The 22,266-nt window shown below is 32.9% G+C and overlaps 1 protein-coding gene across 1 annotated transcript; it reads left to right on the top strand.

Annotated features, from left to right (window-relative positions):
- Positions 1-17,534: 17,534 nt before the first annotated feature.
- Positions 17,535-21,569, top strand: LOC125187743 ((E,E)-geranyllinalool synthase-like). The gene is made up of 12 exons (XM_048084377.2): positions 17,535-17,913; positions 18,047-18,239; positions 18,540-18,772; positions 18,865-18,988; positions 19,092-19,201; positions 19,297-19,523; positions 19,602-19,717; positions 19,802-19,900; positions 19,994-20,209; positions 20,320-20,449; positions 20,543-20,776; positions 20,858-21,569. The coding sequence occupies exons 1-12, from the start codon at positions 17,601-17,603 to the stop codon at positions 21,365-21,367; spliced, it is 2,505 nt and encodes an 834-aa protein (XP_047940334.1). The 5' UTR covers positions 17,535-17,600; the 3' UTR covers positions 21,368-21,569.
- The last annotated feature ends 697 nt before the right edge of the window (positions 21,570-22,266 follow it).

Here is a 22,266-nt window from a genome sequence, read left to right as displayed (position 1 = left end):
GTTTATGGTATTCACTATTCAAAAGTGTGTGAAAAGGAAACGTGGTTTAGCTGGATTAATGTAATTAGTAATTAGTCATGACCGAAATGGAAAAGCTTATCGAATATTGTCATAATTAGTGAAGATAGCGTATTGTTATGATGCTAATTAAATTAGAATTTAGGCCACTTTTGTGAGGATGTGGGTAAAAGGTGGCGTTGCCCATTCCTTTACTAATCTATTTGTTGCGTATACGTAAATCGTAATGGAGGGGTGTAATTGGGCCTCGACTTTAGCCCTTAGGCTTACTTTAATAGTTTGAATACAAAGGTTTACATTTATTCTGATAATAATCTTTTAGAACAATCAGACTAGATTCACAACATATATATAGTAGCTCAATTAGGAATCTTAATGCAGCTCGATTATTATGTTGGGTTAGTTTGAAACCTAATGTTGAGTGTCAGAGTTATAATTTCTAATCCAATAAAATTTTATTCTGATTAGCCTACGCTAGATTAACAGTTAGAGTTATAATTTCTAATCCAATAAAATTTTATTCTGATTCTAGATTAACAGTTAGAGTTATAATTTCTAATCCAATAAAATTTTATTCTGATTAGCCTACGCTAGATTAACATGCAATTCGAGTAGGCTGGCCCAAAATCCGTGGCATTGGCTTGATTGACGCCTCCAGTTTTTTTTTTTTGGTAAAGAAAGCTGGGAACATCCCAGAAAACTGAAAAAACTATCGCAAATAAGAAACACCTAATCTATCATGTAGTAGCCAAACATTCATTCCCGGTGGAGGGCCATCAAGAACATAAACTCCTTTATGAGCGCTATACGCATAATGGGAGAGGAAGTCTGCAGCAAAATTGCCTTCTCTATGCACATGTTGAACTACCACCGACTCAAAATCTTGTAATAAGTCACGCAACCTCTGCACAATATTCTGGCAGTTAACAGTTATCTCAAAATGTCCCATAATCATGGCAACTCCAACAGCACTATCACTTTCCACTACTAGCTTCCGAATGCCCAAATTTTTTGCCAACTGGACTCCATGGAAGAGACACCAAATCTCTTCCGTCAAAATTGAACAAACCCCAACATTAGCTACAAACCCAGCCCTCCATGCTCCTAGCTCATCACGGATAAGACCTCCCCCAAAAGCAAGTCCAGCTCCCCCTTTCAAAAATGCATCTGTATTTAACTTAAGAAAATCTATATTTGGAGGTCTCCAACTGACCATAACAGGCAATTTAGCCACTGCCGCATCCAAATTATCCATTATCCTAGCTGACTCCACTATCTTAACCAAATTAATGATCTTACTGATAGTTCCAATCGGGCTTTCCCTATCTCCTTTAAAAATAAAGTTACATCTTCTCTTCCACAACTGCCAACAACCTATTCCAAACACCGTCCGCCACCTTACTCCACTGCCCATCAAAACTTCAGAGCTAATATTTCGTATAATCCACTCCTTCGAATTTATTGACACCTCTAGTTTTAAGGGCATGATTGGTAGCAATTTAGGGCTTTTATCAATTTCTCATATAACTGATTTACAAGAATTTTAGATAGTTAATCTTGTTTTTAATGACGTTTGGTAGCAATCGTTTTTGGCTTAATCTATTGTTTGGTAGCCCTAAGTCATTATACTGGATACTAAAATTAAACATTGTGATGCCATATATGGCCTTCCTTTTTCAAGAGAAATGACTCCCTTGCCCTCCGTCGTCCTTTCTCCCTTGCCCCCCTTCTCTGCCTCTCACTCCCTCCCTTTACACCCCCCCCTCCTTCATCCCCCTTCTCTGCCTCTCCTCCCTCTCTTCGCCCCCTTCTCTATCGCCTTTGGGTCCTCCCAACTGCAAAAACCCTCATCCAGAAAACCCCCAATTTCCCTTAACCACCGGAATCCCCTCCGATCTTGCATTCCCCAACCTAACAGCACCCCAATTGCTTCATCAATGGCCGCGCCGGAGCTAGCTCAAACCGAACCAGAGGGAATCGAGGGAGTCCGGATGACGTGCCTGAATTGGCCGCGATCAAAGGCGGAGGCGTCCAAGTGCGTGATCCCAATCGCAGCCTCAATCCAGTCGATCCGCCCCCACATGGATTTGCAAATCCTCCCCTACGCGCCGCTCCGATGCAAGACGTGCTCTGCCGTGCTAAACCCCTTTTGCCGAGTTGATTTCGCTGCCCTCATATGGATCTGTCCATTTTGAATTCGTCGCCCCGAATGAGTGCCTCCTCCTCCTGGTCGGATTGTCGTGGGTATATGCTGGTAGATGTGGAAAAGTGAGAGGGCAAATTTGGTATAATGATCCAAATCCTATCGGAGAAGCGGAGAAAAACTTATACCATGAATTATCTCTGATAGTGAAATGCCTCAATCTCTGAAACTAATCTCAATTCCTGAAAGATCCGACATTTTTTTACCGGGTCGTCTAAAAAAATCAAAAGCTACCAAACATTGGAGAAGGAACTCGCACAGTGCATTTTCCAGCCTTTTATGGGATTCTACCCTCTACCAATCATGCCCTAAGTGTATATACTTGGATATAATAAAATATTTCGTTTTGATTTGGAATACAAAATGATATGCATTTTTATAATAATTTGATCTAAACCCTTTCTTTATAAAAATTTCTAACTTTTTTTTATAGAAAAAAAAGATAGTAGTAGTACTAGTAACTTATAACAAGCATCCACATCTCTGTTACTACACATGGCCAACTGACTCCAATTTTATGAGAAAAAATATTTTTCTAGATGGATTGCAATTTCTGTGAGTTTCTATTCCCGAATTATAAAATATTGCATACATATCTACGGATTTATCAGCATATTGATTCAGTGAATAGTAGTATAACACGAACAAAAGTCTATTACACGTGACGTGATTACCATTTTTCAAATGCGGGCTTGACCCTATAATATGAAACTAAAGGTTTATAGGCCCAATATGAGTGAAAGGCCTTCTTTGAAATTAACTAGAACACCCAAGTCCAAAAGGCAAACTCTAAGGGACAAGTTATACATTCATTTCATATTAAGTTTTTGAGATATCTTTTGATAAAATATCATACGATACCAAAATTATAGCATGAACAAATTTGATATTTTCAGTAAAAATCTTTTGATAAAATATCATTACGTACCAAAATTATAGTACTCCCTCCGTTTCGGCTATGATGACACATTGCTTAGCCGACACAGGATTTTAGGAGTTATTGGTTAAAGTGTTGAATTGGAGAGAGAGAAGGTAGGTCAGTAGGTGTAAGTATTAAAGTATAGAGATAAAGAAAGATGAATATTTTAATAGAGATGGAAAAAAGTGGTTGAGTGTATTAATTGGAGAGAGAAAGTTACCAAAAAAGGAAATGTGTCATCTTAGTTGGGACAAACTAAAAAGGAAAACCTGTCATCTTAAGCGGGACGGAGGGAGTATGAACAAATTTGATATTTTCAGTAAAAATCTTTTGATAAAATATCATATCGTACCAAAATTATAGTATGACCAAATTTGATATTTTCAGTAGTTTTTAGGCACGATAAGGACATTACAAAAGTATTTCGGCTTTTTTTTTTCTAGCCCTAGCCGCTACATGTGACGCACTAGTAAATGTAAATAGTAGTAATTGAATATCCGCGTGATAATTTGCATTTTGAGCCACACAAATCGCATCCTGCATGATTCCATAGTTACTCGTTTTGGGTGGGTCAGAAAATATTATCCTGTCTTGGAAAATTCTACATTCCAGACCAAACATATCACATCATAAATGAATTTATAGATACGTGAAAGATGTATATTGATTGACCTTAAAGTTCGTGGAATTATGTGAAAATCACTCTTGAAATGAACCGGTTATATATGGATTTATATTAATTAATTATTTGGTTGACTTCTTAAATATAAATACTTGCACAAATCATATTGTTCTTCTTTGAAAATTAAACAAATTAAAAAAACGTGCAAGATTAATCTTTTTTAAGCAAATTTATGTTTAACAGAACGTTTTCATTTGTTTGTTTCATTACCTAGAATGTTTATTTTATTAAAATAGCACCTTCAAATCAACTTCTCAATTTACGCCACCCTTTCCATGACCGTGGACTAATTTTTGTTAATCTAATAAATAAAACCCAAAAATTATATTCAACGCGGAATTAATTTTACGAGTTTCACGGTACGCAAATTGTTTATTTGCTTTTGTTTCTATGTATAATTAAACAGAAAACATATATTTTGAAAGGTTAATGTTAATATTGGAAGATGAAATCAATTTCTTAATAGTATAAAATTTAAAAATTAAACAAGAGTTCATGTGCGCCTGGAAATGGTGGAATTGAACTTGAAGAGGAATTGGTGTTTTTGTTCTCTCGAATGGATATGGACAAGTGAAATAAGTATTGTGCACACAATGAGTAAGATTATAGTTCCATATTCAAAAAATGATATGATCATTATAAAGTAAAAAAAATTGAAGCAGGAGACAATTTTATTTAATCCTTCAATACTATTATCCTACTCAATGTATCTATCTCATTCAGGATTCCATAATTTAATTCAAGTTGGCCAATTAAGATCATCATATAATTTGAAATGTCTTTTGTTCCATTAATTAAATTGGATGATTGGTCAAATTACGATTGTTTGTCACTCTTTTTTAGAGTCTGTTGGTAGCAATGGCGGATGCATAAATTATTAGTGATAGAGGCTTACCCATATACATTCTGTGTCTAATTTTAAGTGATACAATTTCCTTTTTGAGGTGTTTCAGCTCATCTCTAGTTCTCTACTTTATTCTCTCTCCACACGACTCATAAAAAATTGCATAAAAACCTCGTGCCAAATAGAAAATGATTCACTTAAAATAGAACGAATTCTATACATACATATGTATGAAAAAATATATCATAAAAAATCACATACGCTAGTCTAAAACATCATAAAATTCCAAAAATACATAAAATAATTTATATAAAATTAACACATGCCAATCAAATGAAAAGAAAATGTAAAATTGAACTTAGTGAGTAAAGCCACGAAGAACCGATGGAGTAGTTAAATTTGGACGGATTATGAGGAAAGAACTTGAAAATTGAAATGCAAAAGAAATCTTTTTTCATGTACTACTACAATTTAGCTATATTTGGATTATATTTTAATTTCTACTCAATTTATGCAACTTAGCTAAAGAATTAAAGAAGTTTTCATTGCTAAGACTGTGTAAATTAGATAGATTTCAAAATAAATTTTGTTTTATAACAAAAAAATCAATTGGAACTCAAAATGGCACTTATCTGATTTGATGCGTTATTACACTTTTGTAAATAGGTCTTCGTCTTCCCAAAGAATGGAGAAAATATTCACTAGGCAACCATTTTTTTACTTTCAAACTTCTGCAAATGATCTATTCTCAAAATCTGTTCAGCCCCTCTATGTCATTCAGCTCTAACGATTTAGTCTTCAATTTTAGTTTCGGAAGGGCTAAATACTGTTTTAAATAATATCCAAAAAATTTATAAGTGGAAAAATATTTTAAAAATCTTGTTGAGGGGAAGCTATGTAACTTTTGTCCTAGTTCTACTTGTTTAGTACGCAAGTTTAATTATCTCTTGACCGTATTATTTTTTCAGTCCACTTTATTTTTCATGTTTTGATGTGTTAAATAAACCCAGCAATGGATGAGCTAAATAATGTACATTAATAAATCAATCATGATAACTAATTCAAATTACACCTTATGGTTAGGGGTGGGTAGGTACGGTATACCTTACCGAAACCACCATACCGTATACCTTACCGTAAATACGGTAAGCGAAAAAGTCATACCTTTACCTTACCAAAGTTTTCGGTATACCGAACTTCGATATACCTTATTTTCGGTATGACGAATTTCCATACCAATACCGTATCTCATTTTCGGTATACCGTACCGAAGTTCGGTATACCTTACTTTTACAGTATACCTGACTTTCAACATCAATTAAAATAAAAAATTAAAGTTTCTAGAATATTATTTATATTTTATAATTTTAAAAATAAATTAAATATAATGTATTCATAATTATATTTATATTTTATGATAGATTTTATAATTTAAAAATATATAAAATATATTTTTATATATAATTGTGTTTATATTTTTGTGGTATATACCTTAGTTTACGGTATATACCTTAATTTACGGTATATACCGAATTTCGGTATGCAGCGGTATACCGCGGTATTTGAAAATTCATACCGTTACCTTACCGGAATCTTTCGGTAAGGTATCATACCGTACCGAAAGTCACGGTATACCGAAAATTCGGTATTTTCGGTATTTTTTCGATACGATAAGGCCGGTATTTCGGTATTTCGGTATTTTTCCCCAGCCCTACTTATGGTGCTCAAACTTTCACATCTCCTATTTTAATTGAGTTTTCCTAGGTATATTTTATACGTTTTCAATTTCAGCTTAAATATAAACTAATATACCAAATGTAAATATATAATACTATATGTTTATTTATTTAATATACCAAATGACAAAATAAGTAAGAGAGAAAATAATTATTTATGAAAATAATAAATGACTCAATAATTTAAAATAATTCAAAATAATTCAAAATTGAATACTCCCTTCATCCACGAATAAGAGTCCTATTTTTCTATTTTAATCCGTTTGCAAATAGGAGTCCTGGTTCACTTTTACCCTAAATGGTACTCCTAATAGGTTCTCACATTCCACTAACTCATTCCACATTTCATTTAAAACTAATACTATATGTAAGTGAAGACCCATATTCCACTAACTTTTTTTTCACACAATTTTTCTTAACATCTCTTAAACCCGTGCCGCCAGAAAATGAGACTCCTAATGGCGGACAGAGTAACAACTCAACTAAGTTGGATATGAAGTACTCCCTCCGTCCCAAGGAAGATGACCCCTTCCTTGGGCGGCACGAGATTTTATGCAGTTATATTTTGTGTGGTAAGAGGAGAGAGTAAAGTAAGAGAAAGGGAATAAAGTAGAGATAAAAGTGTTTCCATTTTAAGTAATGAGTCATCTTGATTGGGACAAACCAAAAAAAAAAGTGAGTCATCTTCAATGGGACGGAGGGAGTATAATTTAATTTACACAAAGTCGTAACCAGTGATGCATTAGTATATGTAATTAATTGATAATCCGTGTGATAAAATATACTCCTTCCGTTCCACAAGAGTATGTATTCTTTCTTTTTTATTTCGTCCCATAAGAGTATACACTCTATAATTTTAGATATATTTTTCTCTCTAATGAAGTGAGATCAATTCTCAAATAATAATAGTACTTTAATTATTCCTTCCGTCCCAACTTAATTGTTATTTTTGGAGTGGGCATGGGTATTATGCAATGTAAAGAAAAATTGGTTGGAAAAGTCTATGGAATATGAGATCTATTTTTATATTAGTTTTATAATAAAATGTGAGTAGAGTGAGTTAGTGGAATGTGTGACCTACTTACCATTTATAGTAAAAATAAAGTGTGACAATTAAATTGAGACGGACCGAAATGATAATTAAATTGGGACAAAGGGAGTACTTTTCTTTATACATATACTCCCCCCGTCCCAGATTAAGAGTCACTTTTTGCCATAAAAGTTCGTCCCAGTTTAAGATTCACTTTTAGAATTTTTCATATTTGATCATATAATTTTACCCCATTCTTCATCAAAATTATATAAAAATGTCATTATCTACATTAAAATAAATCAAAACAAAAATTAAAAGTCAAAAGGGACCCACCTTCAACCAACTTCATCATCTCTAACTTCATTTATTACACACTCCACCACTTCATTTCATTTATTACACATTTCAACTAACTTTTAAAATTCGAATCATAACAATAAGTAACTCCAAATATAGGATGGAGGGAGTATTATATTTTATGAATTGTGTACTGTATTAAAATTCATGTGAGACAAAAGAAGCATGTAATTAATTGACACTTGACTATGCAAGTATTTGATAATCCCCATGATAACGTAATACTCGTTTTGTGGTCAAACAAGTCACATCTTGCATGTACTTTTAGTGACGCGGATGATGTATTCAGTGAGACCTTAAAATGTCATACTTTTTCGTAGAAATTTCTGTAAATTACTTTCGAAGAAAACTGATTATATATTTTGTTTTATGGAGTACTTGTAAATATTGGTTTGATTTCACATGCATAAGCACTTGCACAAATTATATTTTTCTTCTTTGGAAATTAAATAAATTAAAAACATGTACAAATGTTTTTTGAAAAAGTTCTGCTCCTGTATAGCTTTCCCAAAAAATATGTATTTTTTAAATAATTAAATAACACATTACCTCTACACACATGGGAGAGAGGAAGCCCCTCCCAAACCTTTTTAAAAAAAATTATATTTCTACTTCAAAAAACATTTAAATTTTCTTTAAAAGTAACTTCAGCCCTCACCAAGTTAATTGTTGGAATCTAACTGGAAGGAGGGGCTGAAATTGAAAATTGCAGAGAAAAAATGTACAACAATGGCCGCCGCGCTGTTGGGTTTGGGAAGAAGATGGAAATAACATCAAAGTTGTTTAATGAATACTATAATAATAATAATAATAATAATAATAATAATAATAATAATAATAATAATAATAATAATAATAATAATAAAATCTGAAAAGGCAATCCCTTGTCCCTATTGAAACGTGTTTCCACTTTTCACAGTACTTAAACTCAAAATATTTTCCACAAATTATCCCTCAACAAACGTTTTTTATGTTCTTCTTTTACCACTTTAATTGGTGGGTCCATTTTTTCCTTTTGTCATAGTTACTGTATTACATTCGTAAGATTAATTTTGTGGTTTATCGAAATATAGAAAAGTTTTCTTGTGTAGTTTTCATAATTTTAATTTCTTATAGAAAATGAACTTACATTGTAATATTCTTATAGAAAAAAAAAACTACATTCTAGGAGTAAAGTTTACATTTTTAATTAATTTAGTAAATTTTGCTTATATAGAAATGGAATATTTTTTTTTAAATGCAAAGCTTATTAATCTTCTATCTTCTCTAAGTGCTAGAATTGTTGAATTACTGAAAAGTCAGTATTCTCTAAGTGCTAGGAATTGTTGAATTACTGGAAAATCAGTATGCAAGAAGTTGAATTGGATTTGAATTATATTTATGTTTGGCACTTTATGTATTAAATATTTATACAATTTTATTATTGTTATTAATTGTGATTTTTTATAATATATAATATAGTATATATTAATATTGACAATGAAAATTTTTAGTAAGCCCCTGCTAAAATTTATTGTTGCGTCTGCCACTGCCTACACATAATATTATTTACTTGGAGTACAATTTATACTACACTACACTATTATTTATGTGGAGTCCACTCTCCACTAACACTACCTTTTATTTTTCTTTTACTTGACCAATTATATGTATTAAAATTCGTATCAAACCAAATATTTATGAAGATTTTTTAGGGACGAAGGGAATACTATTTTATACTCCGTAAAACTTTTTTATTGGAGTGAAAATATGGTTGGTCTTATATATGGTCGATTATTCAGATTATACCCCACCACGTGCACAACTCCTAGTGTGGTTTATTCTCCAAGGACGGCTCAACACGAAGGAGAGATTATTCAGATTTGGGCTCCTTGGGATTGAAGATAACTTGTGTGTCTTTTGCAAAGAAGAGCCAGAGACTGTTGATCATGTCATTTTCGGATGCAGGTGTTCTAGTAGGCTGTGGTATTTCTGCTACAGCTGCTGGACTTTATCTCTATGTTTTTCCATAGACCCGGTCTCGTGCTTCCTCACCTGGATGGACGGTCCTTTCATCAAATTTGATAAAAAGTTGTGGTGCTCCCTCTTCTATGTGACAGCATGGTCCATTTGGTGGTTGAGGAACAAAATTGCTTTCGAGAAGATTGTCCCAAGCTGGGAAACTGAGAAGAGACTCTTGTTGTGGAGTTAGGTTCGTGGGCTAAGGGATGGTGTCCAGAGTTTCCTTTTTTACCGGAACAAATTTATGAGGAGCTGAGCCGGGTTAGAAGATGGACTGACATCAAACATAAGCAATCAAATACCACTAATGAGGTTCGTCTTGCCCTCGGTTTGATGTAATGCTTTGTTGGCCTTGCTTGCTTGGTTGCTTGGAGGCTTTTGCTTTGGTGTGAGCTGAGGTGGTGTGAGCTTTGGTCGTTTGTTTGCTTTTGGTTTTGGTTTTTGTTGGTGCTTAGTTTTTTTCGCTAGTCTTAGTAGGTTTGTTTTTTGTTTAGGTGGTGTTGTTGAACTCTTGCTCACCATCTTTTGGTTTGAGCCTATTTTTATAAAAAAAAATAATATATATGGTCGATTCTTTAACCAATGTGCATGGTATATTTCATAAATAAACTGTTGGCACATTTGTTTTTTCAACACACATTTTTGTATATTTAATTAGATTTTCTTCGGATGTTACTCCCTCTATCCCATATTACAGTCCTGGTTATTAGTCCGTCCAACATCAGAAGTTTCGATCCACTTTTCTCATATATGGCAACAGGTCTTAACTACTGTTTTAAATAATATCCAAAAAATTTATAAGTGGAAAAATATTTGAAATTGAGGGGAAGCTATGTTTTACTTAGATATTGATATTTATCATAGTTCTACTTGTTTAGTACGCAAGTTTAATTATCTCTTGACCGTATTATTTTTTCAGTCCACTTTATTTTTCATGTTTTGACGTGTTAAATAAACCCACCAAATAGATGAGCTAAATAATGTACATTAATAAATCAACCATGATAACTAATTCAAATTATTTTAGTGTGCTCAAACCTTCACATCTCCTATTTTAATTCAGTTTTCCTAGGTATATTTTTATACGTTTTCTATTTCAGCTTAAATATAAATTAATATATCAAATGTAAATATATAATACTATATGTTTATTTATCTAATATACCAAATGACAAAATAAGTAAGAGAAAAAAAAAACATTTATGAAAATAATTAATGACTCAATAATTTAAAATAATTAGAAATTGAATACTCCCTATGTCTGAGAATATGACTCTTATTTTTCTATTTTAGTCCATTCATAAACAGGAGTTTGGTTTACTTTTACCATAAATGGTAATAGGGTCTCACATTTGACTAACTCATTCAACTCTCATTTAATTTAAAACAAAACTAATATATGTAAGTGGAATTCATATTCCACTAATTTTTTTATCCATTTTTTTTAACATTTCTTTAAGTTTGTGCTGTGAAGAAATGAAACTCCTAATGACAGACGAGGAGAGTACAAGTCAACTAAGATGGATACGAAGGACTTACAGTTTAATTTAAACGAGTATGTAAGTAGTACACCTATTTGATACTCCCCATGATAACGTAATACTCGTTTGTTGGTCAAACAAGTCACGTCTTGCAAGTCGCACTTTTTCGTAGAAATTTCTATAAATCACTTTCGTAATCACTATCAAAGAGAACTGATTATACATTGGTTTATGGAGTACTTGTTAATATTGGTTTGATTTCACAAGTATAAGCACTTGCACAAATTATATTTTTCTTCTTTGGAAATTAAATAAATTAAAAAAAAGGTGTACAAATATTTTTGAAAAGAGTTATACTTCTTGTGTTCCTGAAAAGTATGAACTTTTTAATTTTAGAATAGTTAAACAACACATTACCCCTACATGTAAAAATTATTTAGAATTTATACTACACTACATTTTATAATAGTTAGAGCATTTTTATTGGAGTGAAAATATGGTTTGTTTTATATATGGTCGATTCTCTAACCTATGTGCATGGTATATTCCATAAACTGTTGGCACAATTGTTTTTCCTTCACACATTTTTGTGTATTTAATTAGATTTTCTTCGTGTGTTACCCACCCCTCTGTCCCACATTACAGTCCTGGTTATTAGTCCGTCCAACATCATAAGTTTCGATTCACTTTTCTCATAATGGCAATAGGTCTTATATTCCACGTCTAATCTTATTTCACTCACATTTTATAATAAATCTAGACCCTATAAAAATGAAACTTACATTTCACAATCTTTTTTCTCTAAATTTTCTTTATACATAATTTTGTTAAAACTTATGTTGGACTCAATTGAAACTCGTAATATGAGACGGAGGGAGCATATATTAGGTTATTTGAAAAATCTCAATTATTATCCTAGAAAGATCAAAAGTTATTTCTCAATTTTCTTTTCAAACTTCAATATACTAATTGAAGACGTGGTATCGAAAATTCAGTTGATTGCACCTTATTTTCAATGGTGGTTATACAAGTACAGTTGTTAGAAATGGTTGTTGAAAGTAGTGAAAAGTATTTATTGGAGAGGACCCAAACCAATCCATAATCACGAGATATCGTGAACTACAACGCAAATAAAACAACACAAGAATGAGTGATCTACGTTTATTAACATGTCCAATCTTCTAAACCAAACCAAGCGTCCAAAACTGGCCCCTTTCATATGTACCTAACTTATCCTTGTCATGGTTTATTTTTTTCATTAAGAGGAATGTAAATCATACCTTTCGGAGAGCGAATAAGTTATACTCCCTCCGTCGGTCCGTTCTACAATAAGAGTCATATTTTGTCATTTCGGTCCGTCCCACAATAAGAGTCATATTTCACTTTTACTATAAATGGTAAGTAGACTCCACATTCCACCAACTTATTCCACTCACATTTTGTTATAAAACTAATAATAAGTGGAACCTATATTTCAATAACTTATTCAACCCACTTTTTTTTTATATTTTTTAAAATCCGTGCCATAACTATATCCGTGTCGCGGCTAGATCAATATATACGTAGTAGTACTTCTTTATAAACTTAACATCTCTGATGTATACATGCTGATGAGTTATGAGTGAAAAACTTCAAAAGCACTATTTGCTTTTTTAATATGTGGATGTAACTAGGGAGTAGTACTATGTTTGTTTTCAAAATTTAACTAAAATACTATTGTGTTTTTTAATTTGTGGATGTAGCTAGGGAGGGAGTACTATGTTTGTTTTCAAAATTTAAGTATCCATTAATTTTTGTATGATGCTTATATGTAGTATAATGTACTGCCCTTTGGAAATGATGAAAATGACTTGTTACTATCATGAGCGATTTCTATGTCTAGAGAGGACCACAGAGCAGAGCCAGACATATATATGTACACAGATGGGGACCAGAGGTGTAAACAAATTTGGACTTGTTACCCCGATTATTAATTGGTAGTACAACGTTAAATAATGTTCACATTAACAAGCACAAAATCAACCGTTAATCTACCACTACAAACATAAGCACTGAGTTATTGCAACTACACGTACAACGTTAAACCCTTCCAAAAATATTATTTAATTGTTGTTATGCCGAGAGTTTGCAAGTGAAAGGAAAATGACACACAGGAAAGAGAAAGGAAAGAGGAAGGAATATGGATATTTTATAAAAATCAATTCAACCGGAACCCGGTTCATAGTAGAAAGTAGAAACCAATCGGTTTTTCTTGTCGTAACGGTTCAATACTCCAATGGTTTAAACGGTTTGGGACTAAATCGGCGGTCTGATTTTTAAAACCTTGTGAATCAATGGATGGAATTCAATGTCCCATTAATGGTGTCTCTGTGTCAAAACTATATAATTTTGATATCAATCATTTATCCCACCTAAATTTGGGCAATTATATTATCCTCATTAAGTAATCTTTATATGATGATTCATTGCAAATAAACTTATACTGTACATGTTTTTATCATGCATGCATTAGTTTGTGGAGTATTAGACGAAAACATTAAAAATGACAAACATATGATAATAATTTATCGTCAGCTAATATTTCTAAATCATACAATAATCTTAAATCATTTGATCACTAGTCATATTATGTGATAGTGAATTAGTCTAATCATATTTTATATACCAACCATGATTAGAATCCTAAATTAAAGGAGCGCATTTGATCACTAGTCAAATTATGTGGTAGTTAATTAGTCTTATTCATACTCCGTATTTTATATACCAACCATAATTAGAATTCTAAATTAAGGAGCGCATTTGATCACTAATCATATTATGTGGTAGTGAATTAATCTAATTCATATTTTATATATCAACCATAAATATAAACAATTATATCAACCATAAATATAAACAATGACATGGAATAAAGATTCTCTCAGTTGCGTTTACGCACTAGACACTCGAAAACATTTCCAACGTACTCCATCAATGGTCCAATATTAAATTGTTGTGTCTAGTTCATGAAAACTAGTATTCCATCCGTTCCTTAAATTTTATCATAGTTTGACTAAGTACGACGGATTTTAAGAAAAGTAATAAAAAGTGTGTTGAAAAAATAGTAGGTACTGTTAGTTTTATACTCTCTCTGTCCATGAAAAATAGAGCACATTTGCTATTTTTAGTTGTCCACGAAAAATAGAGCACATTTAAAAAAAAAAAGTTTTCAACAACTTCTCTCTTACTTTTTTCTCTTCTCTCTTACGGATCTCATATTTCACTAACACTACATTCTCTTACTTTTTTTCTTCACTCTTAGTACTTTTTTTCCTTTTCTCTTACTCCCTTCATTCTATAGTAGTAGAGATATTTCTTTCCGGCACAGAGATTAAGAAAAGTTGTGTAATGTATTAAATAAAAAGATAATAGAGTATGAGAGAGGAAAAAATAGAGAGAAGAAAGTAAGAGAGAGTGAAAAGTAAGTGAGAAAATTGTGTTGACTTTTATTAAAAAAGAGATATGACCTCTCACTACTATGGAACGTACTAAAATGACTAAATATCTCTACTACTATAGAATGAAGGAAGTACTAATAATGTGGACCCCACATTCCACTAACACTACTTCTCTCTTACTTTACTTTACCAATTCCACATTAAAACCCGTGTCATTCACCATGTGTCCTATTTTTCGTGTATGGAGGGAGTAATAAAATGTGAGTGAGAATGAGTTAGTGGAATGTGGGGTCCATCACCTAAAATGGTAAAAAGTGAAATGTGACAAAATTTGTGGGACGCCGAAAATAGAAAAATGTGACAAATTTTTAGGGATTGGATGGAATACTATATTATAGTACTTCTTCTCTATCCATTTGTCATTTATAGTCTCATTTTGACTCAGCACTAATTTTAAGAAATTGTTCAATTTTGTGAAGAGAAATAGGAAAATGAATCAATGAAATATGGGCCCCACCTTTATATACTACTACTATTTGCTTTATACTCCATCCGTCCCTAAAATTTTGTCACATTTTTTAATTTCCGTCCGTCCTATAAAATTTTTCACATTTTACTTTTTACCATTTTTGGTAGTGGACCCTACATTCCACTAATTTATTTTCACTCACATTTTATTATAAAATTAATATTTTAATTAAAAGTAGGATCTACATCCTACCCACTTTTTCAACTTACTTTTTATTATATTTCTTAAAATTCATGTCCGGTCAAACTATGATAAAATTTGAGGGATGAAAGAAGTACTCCCTCTGTCCCATAAAAGTTGAGACAAAACTTTTGGCACGGAGATTAAGAATTTATATTAAATAAATAGAAGAGATGAAAAAAAGTAGGAAAGATAGAGAGTAAAGTAAATAATGGAATAAAATAAAAGTGATTAGATGTTTTGTCTTTTGTTAAAAAAGGAAATGACTCAACTTTGTTGGGACAGACTAAAAAGGAATACGACTCAACTTTTATGGGACGGAGGGAGTAATAAAATATGAATCTCACTAGTTAGTTGAATGAAGAATCCATTTAGCTAAAATAAAACAAAAAACATAAAACTTTAAATTACAGATATTGTAAAATGCCAAAATGTGCTTTTAATTCGCAGATACAAAGGCAATATAATATTAGCAATATATATGTCATCCCCACAAAATATTTCATTGACGTTAGGGGTAAATGCATGACTCATACAAAATGTTTCACCTTTATTTCATATTAGTACAAAAAGTTTATTCGTGTTTTAATTTAGTACATTCCGTTTTTTTTTTTTAAATGACGTTAACTTTGTACTTATGTGGTGCACCAATCATAAAACAATGATGAAATATTTTGAACCAATATAAAACAATGATGATACTTTTTGTACTAACGTAAAACAATTATGAAACATTTTGTGTTTCACATAAACAAAGAGTTAACGCCGTTTAAACAAAAATAACGGAATGTACTAAATTGAAACACGAATGAAATTTTTTGTATGATTTATATAAACTTTAAACCTTTTATACTAGTACAAAACAAATGTAAAACATTTTGCGTGAGTTATGTATTTACCCATTGACGTTCTCGTCTTCCCCATTAGATCATCCACCATTTCTTGCAGCAATTTATCTTAAAGACGAGTGCTGGTCTGAAACGCTAAATCCCCAATCATAGTAATTTGGGTTAAACTTGTTTCTCACGAGGTGCTCTTTATCATCATCTTATTTTTAAAACATCCATTTTCAGAGGATTGTAGCACGAAAAATAATTTATATATCTATGTATGTTAACAAAATTTGCATAGTGATCTTAATTCTACAAGTCAACTAACTAAATTCCCCAAACACCTCCGTGCTCCCTAATTATGATATTACTCTCTTCATTTCCGTTGAGACATTTTTCTATTTCTGAAAGTATTTATTTAAATTTTTTTTTTACTTTACTCTCTCTTACTCTATTCTTTCTACTTTATTCATTTTCTATTTTTTTCTCTATCTGATATTTTTATCTATTTATTTATCTCATTCAACATTCTTTTCTTAAACTCCATGCTAAAAAGCCTTCCTTTAACTATAAGAGAGATGGAGTACTATTAATTATTGAGCATTATTCGTTTGGTAACCTCTCGCAATTTTTCATGCATTTTTATGCGCCAAAAAGCACATTCAGCCTTCAAAAACTGCTCGCTAAATATGACATTACCGAGCACACGCTTGTGCTCAGTAATTTCTCGATTTTTTCTCTCTTCTAACTGAATTATTTTTGCTCAATAAGTGCTAGCTAGTAGTACTACTTTCGTCCCTCAAATATTGACACACTTTGACCCGACACAGATTTTAAGAAATGTAATGGAAAGTAAGTTGAAAAAGTTAGTGGGATGTGGGTCATACTTTTAAAGTATTAGTTTTATAATAAAATGTGAGTATGAATGAGTTAGTGGAATATGAGTCACTGCCAAAAATAGTAAAAAGTGAAGCGTGTCAAACTTTCAGAGACGGACCGAAATGGTAAACTTTCAGGGATGGAGATAGTAAGGCTTAGTAATTAGAGCTTGCTAAGAAGTGCTCGAATTCTTGGTAGAAAGGCACTAGAGCCTATAATTATTTTATCTAGCTAATCCAAAAAAATAGAGGCCACGAAATGTAAACAGGTACTAGATATTTGGAAACGTTCCAAACGTTCTCCACCAATAATTCAACTCTATTACGTTGTTGTGTCCAGGTTATTCAAACCATGTCCCCATCACTATTCTAGTATAAATACATCCATTCATGGAATATATGTCATTCAGTGCTGTCCAACATAGTTGCACCAATTAAGGAAAAGTGAGAGACAAAAACATTTCTGATAATAATGGAGTCAATCGAGTCCCTTGTTAGCCAAGTGAAAAATGAAATTTTTTGTAAGCTCCATAGCCATAGTGATGCATTTGTGTCCCCCTCAGCCTATGACACTGCTTGGCTTGCCATGATTCCCCACCAAAATAATCACAAAATTCCCATGTTTTCCAACTGCTTGAACTGGATAATTCAAAACCAAAAAGATGGTGGGTTTTGGGGAGAAACCAATGAAGAAGGAATTCCTACCATTGATGCTCTCCCCTCTACTCTTGCTTGCTTGATTGCTCTCAAAATGTGGGACCCTGCCCATCCAAATATTGAATCAGGTACTACTATTATATGAGGATTTCATTCCTATATAAGTATTTCATTCCTATATATTGATATAGTTAGTTAGTTAGTTAGTTAATTAGTTTGTGACACTTATATATATATATATATATATATGTATTCATGCAGGGCTGAGGTTTATTGAGTCGAAGGCGGAGATACTTCTCAAGATAAACTATCAGAACTTGCCGCGGTGGTTCGTGCTGACTTTTCCGGCTATGGTTGAGCTGGCGGAGGCGCACGCGCTTCCTCTTGTTTTCCCTCGCGGATTGGTCACAGCCATAGCTCACATTTTCGTCAGGCGCCAACATATTCTTGAAACGTACGTATAAATAATACTCCCTCTGTCCCACTAGAAATTAAACGTTTTCCTTTTTGAACTGTCCCATTAAAAATGAAACATTTCTTAAAATAGAAATAACTTTATCTCTACTTTTCCCTCTCTTTTACTTTACTTTCTCTTTTTAACTCACAAAACAACACTACATAAAATCCTGTGCTGAAAAGAAAGCGTTTCATATTTATTGGGACGGAGGGAGTAAAATGCATGCTTGAATTGAATAAAATGAGATTGGTAGCTAGCTAATTTTTGACTAAAACTTAAAAATGGGTGGAATTGCAGGGAAGAGCTGGTTGGAGACGAGGAACGGCGTTGTTTTCTGCCACTCCTCTCATACTTGGAGACATTACCATCTACTTACCATTTTGACAGTGAAGAAACGGTGAAGCGATACTTGAGCAGCGATGGCTCGCTGTTTCAGTCGCCGGCCGCCGCTGCTCAAGCCTTTATGTCCACCCAGAATATGGACTGTCTCAAATATCTGCAATCACTCCTTCACAAATTTCCCAATGGAGGTACTTTATTTAATCTAGTAATTCAGTAATATTAGTATCTCTATAAAAATATTTTGAGTAATTAATTAAAAAGAAAAGTAATGACATTGCAGTACCTGCAATATATCCTATGGATGGAGACTTGATAAAACTATCCTTGGTGGACCACGTGCAAGGACTTGGCCTAGCTCCACATTTTCATCAAGATATTGAATTGCTTCTTGCTCAAATCTATAGGTAATAATCCCATTTTAACATAACTACCATCTTGTCTTACAAATCGAACATTATAGTAAATGATAAATTAACTAAATCATCGTATTGATATGCGTTTGTTCAGGAGTCAGCAGAATACAAAATCAGACTCGAACAGCAGTTTCCCGTTGAAGTTATTCAAAGACGCAATGGCTTTCCGCCTTCTCCGGATGCATGGACACGACGTTGATCCAGGTACTTTACCTTAATGAATCAGCACTTGAATTTCAATCGGTATATATTTTTATTAATTATTTTCATATTAATTCCTTGTGTACGTACGTAAGCAGACAGCTTCTGCTGGTTTGTGCATCAACCGGAAACAATGGAGTATATGGAACAAAACAGCCAACACTTCATCACCGCAATGTACAGTGTTTACAGAGCAACAGATTTAGCATATCCTGGAGAGCACCAATTAGATGAAGCAAGAAAATTTGCTACTAAATTGCTCCAAAGTTCCAAGACCAGGCATAGAGATTATAACTTGTTAATTTCAAAAGGCCTTCAAAATATGGTACGTACTTATAATATATATAAAGATGCAGTTAATTCATTATATATTTTGTTGCTTCATCTCAATTTATTCGAGTAGATCAAGTATGAGGTGGATGTTCCATGGACTGCTCGTCTTGACCGTCTCTATCATAGGAAGTGGATTGAGGAAAACAAAAGCAGCCCTTTATGGATTGGGAAGGCCTCTTTCTACAGGTATCTATTTTCATCACTCATAAATTGTTACTCCACTTAATATCTGTAAGTTATAATAATGTTACCTACTTTTATTATAAACAGGTTGTCCTGCCTTGAGAACACTAACTTGAGGCAGCTGGCTGTTGAAAATTTTGAGTTTATGCAGTCAATATACATGCGTGAATTAGAGGAGCTTAAAGGGTTAGTCACGTTAATTCGTATATATATATCGATGAGATTCATTTCAATTTGACTATTAGTTAATGAGAAACATATGCTTGCATATATATTTAGGTGGGCAAAGAAATGGAGACTTAGTGAGATGGGATTTGGAAGGGAGAAGACAGTTTATACCTATTTTGCAATTGCTTCTTGCTCTCTCTTTCCTCACAATTCAGTTATGAGGTTGATTATTGCAAAGGCTGCCATCATTGTGACAGTTGCTGATGACTTTTATGACATGGAAGGTTCCTTGCCTGACTTGGAAATTTTGACTGATGCAGTTCAAAGGTTAATTGCACTCAATAACCATACTAATCAAGCATTAGCATCACAAGTGCTCTATGTGCACGCACTCTGTACTCATGAATTGCGTGAGAATAATTACATATAACTTGTAGATGGGAGGGCAATGGATTAGAGGGCCATAGCAAGACGATCTTTGAGGCGGTAGATGAGTTTGTGAATGACATTGTTACAATATGCGAGCCTCAAGAAGGAAGCACGGTAGTGCCCAAGTTGCAACAACTTGTAAGTTTGGTGTAACACAAGAATTTTAATTTACTTTCGAGTATGTCTATTGCTTATATGAGTAACACTCTGCTGTTTATATATATGTCGTAGTGGCGTGATTGCTTCATGTCGTGGATGGTGGAGAGAAAATGGAGTCTAACAGGGTACACACCATGCATGGATGAATACCTAGAAACCGGGATGCTGTCGATCGCAGCACACACAATAACTCTTCCAGCCACCCCTAATTTCTTCAACCCAAATGCAAACCCTCTTCAATACCAAAACATCACCAAATTGCTCATGGCCATCGCTCGTTTATCAAACGACATGCAGAGTTATCAAGTAAATATTATTCACATATATACATTAGTACTAATTAACAGGATGATCTCTTTTTTTAATAATTTTAATGAACATATGCAGAAAGAAGTGGTAGATGGAAAAATGAACATGGTGATGCTCCACTGGCAGCAAAATCCCGAGAGTGGCATCGAAGAATCGGTGGCGCATGTGAAAGAGATGCTGGAGCTGAAAAAGAAAGAATTGGTGCAGCTTGTGTTCTCAGACAAAATTGATCAAGAAATGATGAGTAAATCTTGCAAGCAAACACATTTATATTGCATGAAGGTGTTTGAGATGTTCTTCAACTCAGCCAATCTCTTTGACAGTGAGACTTCACTGATGCAAGATATAAACAAATCCATTTACCTTCCCATTACTCATTGCAAACCCTTCCCATTTACCGCTCCTAGTGTTGTTCCCGCGCTCAAAAACAACGACAAGTCCAAGGTTTCCGCTCGCATCCACACCCTCTCCTACTCAAACTCACCACTACACACCACCAATTATATCAAACTTGCACCCACACCAAAACTACTACACCTTCCCATAAGATGTAATATGCGTCTCACCGGCCTCCCGTTGCCACTATAATGATCTTCTTTGTATGTCATTGTGAATGAGTTTGGTATTTGGGGACGAATATCAAACGTATGTGTAGTTACTAATATTGTTTAGCCACTATATTTTACTATCATGTCAAAATTCTCCAAGAGTTGGCTAGCTTGTATACCTATGTTTGTCATCTTATGATTGTATGTTTTTATATTGTGTATACAGTAATATTTCAAAAGTATCTTTATGGCCCAATTAAAACTTCAATCATGATTACTCTATACAACAGATGTATAAGTGATGTTTGATTCACCAATCACCATTCAAGTTTTGCCATGTATAGACAATTATATTAGTCTAATAAATCATGAAGACCCTTCAAAAGAATAAAAGAAAAGCATGATGAGCCATCAAAAGAAAATTTTTCTAGTAGGAGTTGTACTTAGAGGTAAGTAAAATAATCGAAAACTGATATTTGATCTGGATCAAACCAAATTGAAATTTAAAATTCAGTTTGTTTTTTTCAATTTTTCGATTCAGATTTAAACTTTTGGCTAATTCGGTTTTTTGGGTTCATTCGGAAATTAAAAAATTGAAAAACTAGAAAAAACTGATTGTTTTTTAAAAAAAATAGTATTATAAAAATAATACTATATTATACCTAAAACAAATTCTATTTATGTTGATTTATATATGAAAAAATTTATGTAAAAAATTACAATCACATTAGTATATAAGTACATAAATATTTTACATCTTAATTTTTCCATAACTAGATGAGAAAGAATATAAAAAGAAGAGAAAAGTGAAATTACCTACTCCAGTATTAGTTACCAAAAAATATATTTCATGTCCCGTCTGGCCAAATATATATACTCCATGAAAACAAGAGTGGAAAAAATCTCTATGCGCATAGTATTATTTAATATTTTGGTTTT

Source organism: Salvia hispanica, chromosome 5 (genome assembly GCF_029641045.1).
Source record: "Salvia hispanica isolate PSC_SH4W2 chromosome 5, Shi_PSC_v1, whole genome shotgun sequence".
NCBI classification, from domain to species: domain Eukaryota; kingdom Viridiplantae; phylum Streptophyta; class Magnoliopsida; order Lamiales; family Lamiaceae; genus Salvia; species Salvia hispanica.
The sequence above is the reverse complement of the archived record's forward strand: the minus strand, read 5'-3'. Positions and strand labels throughout refer to the sequence as shown.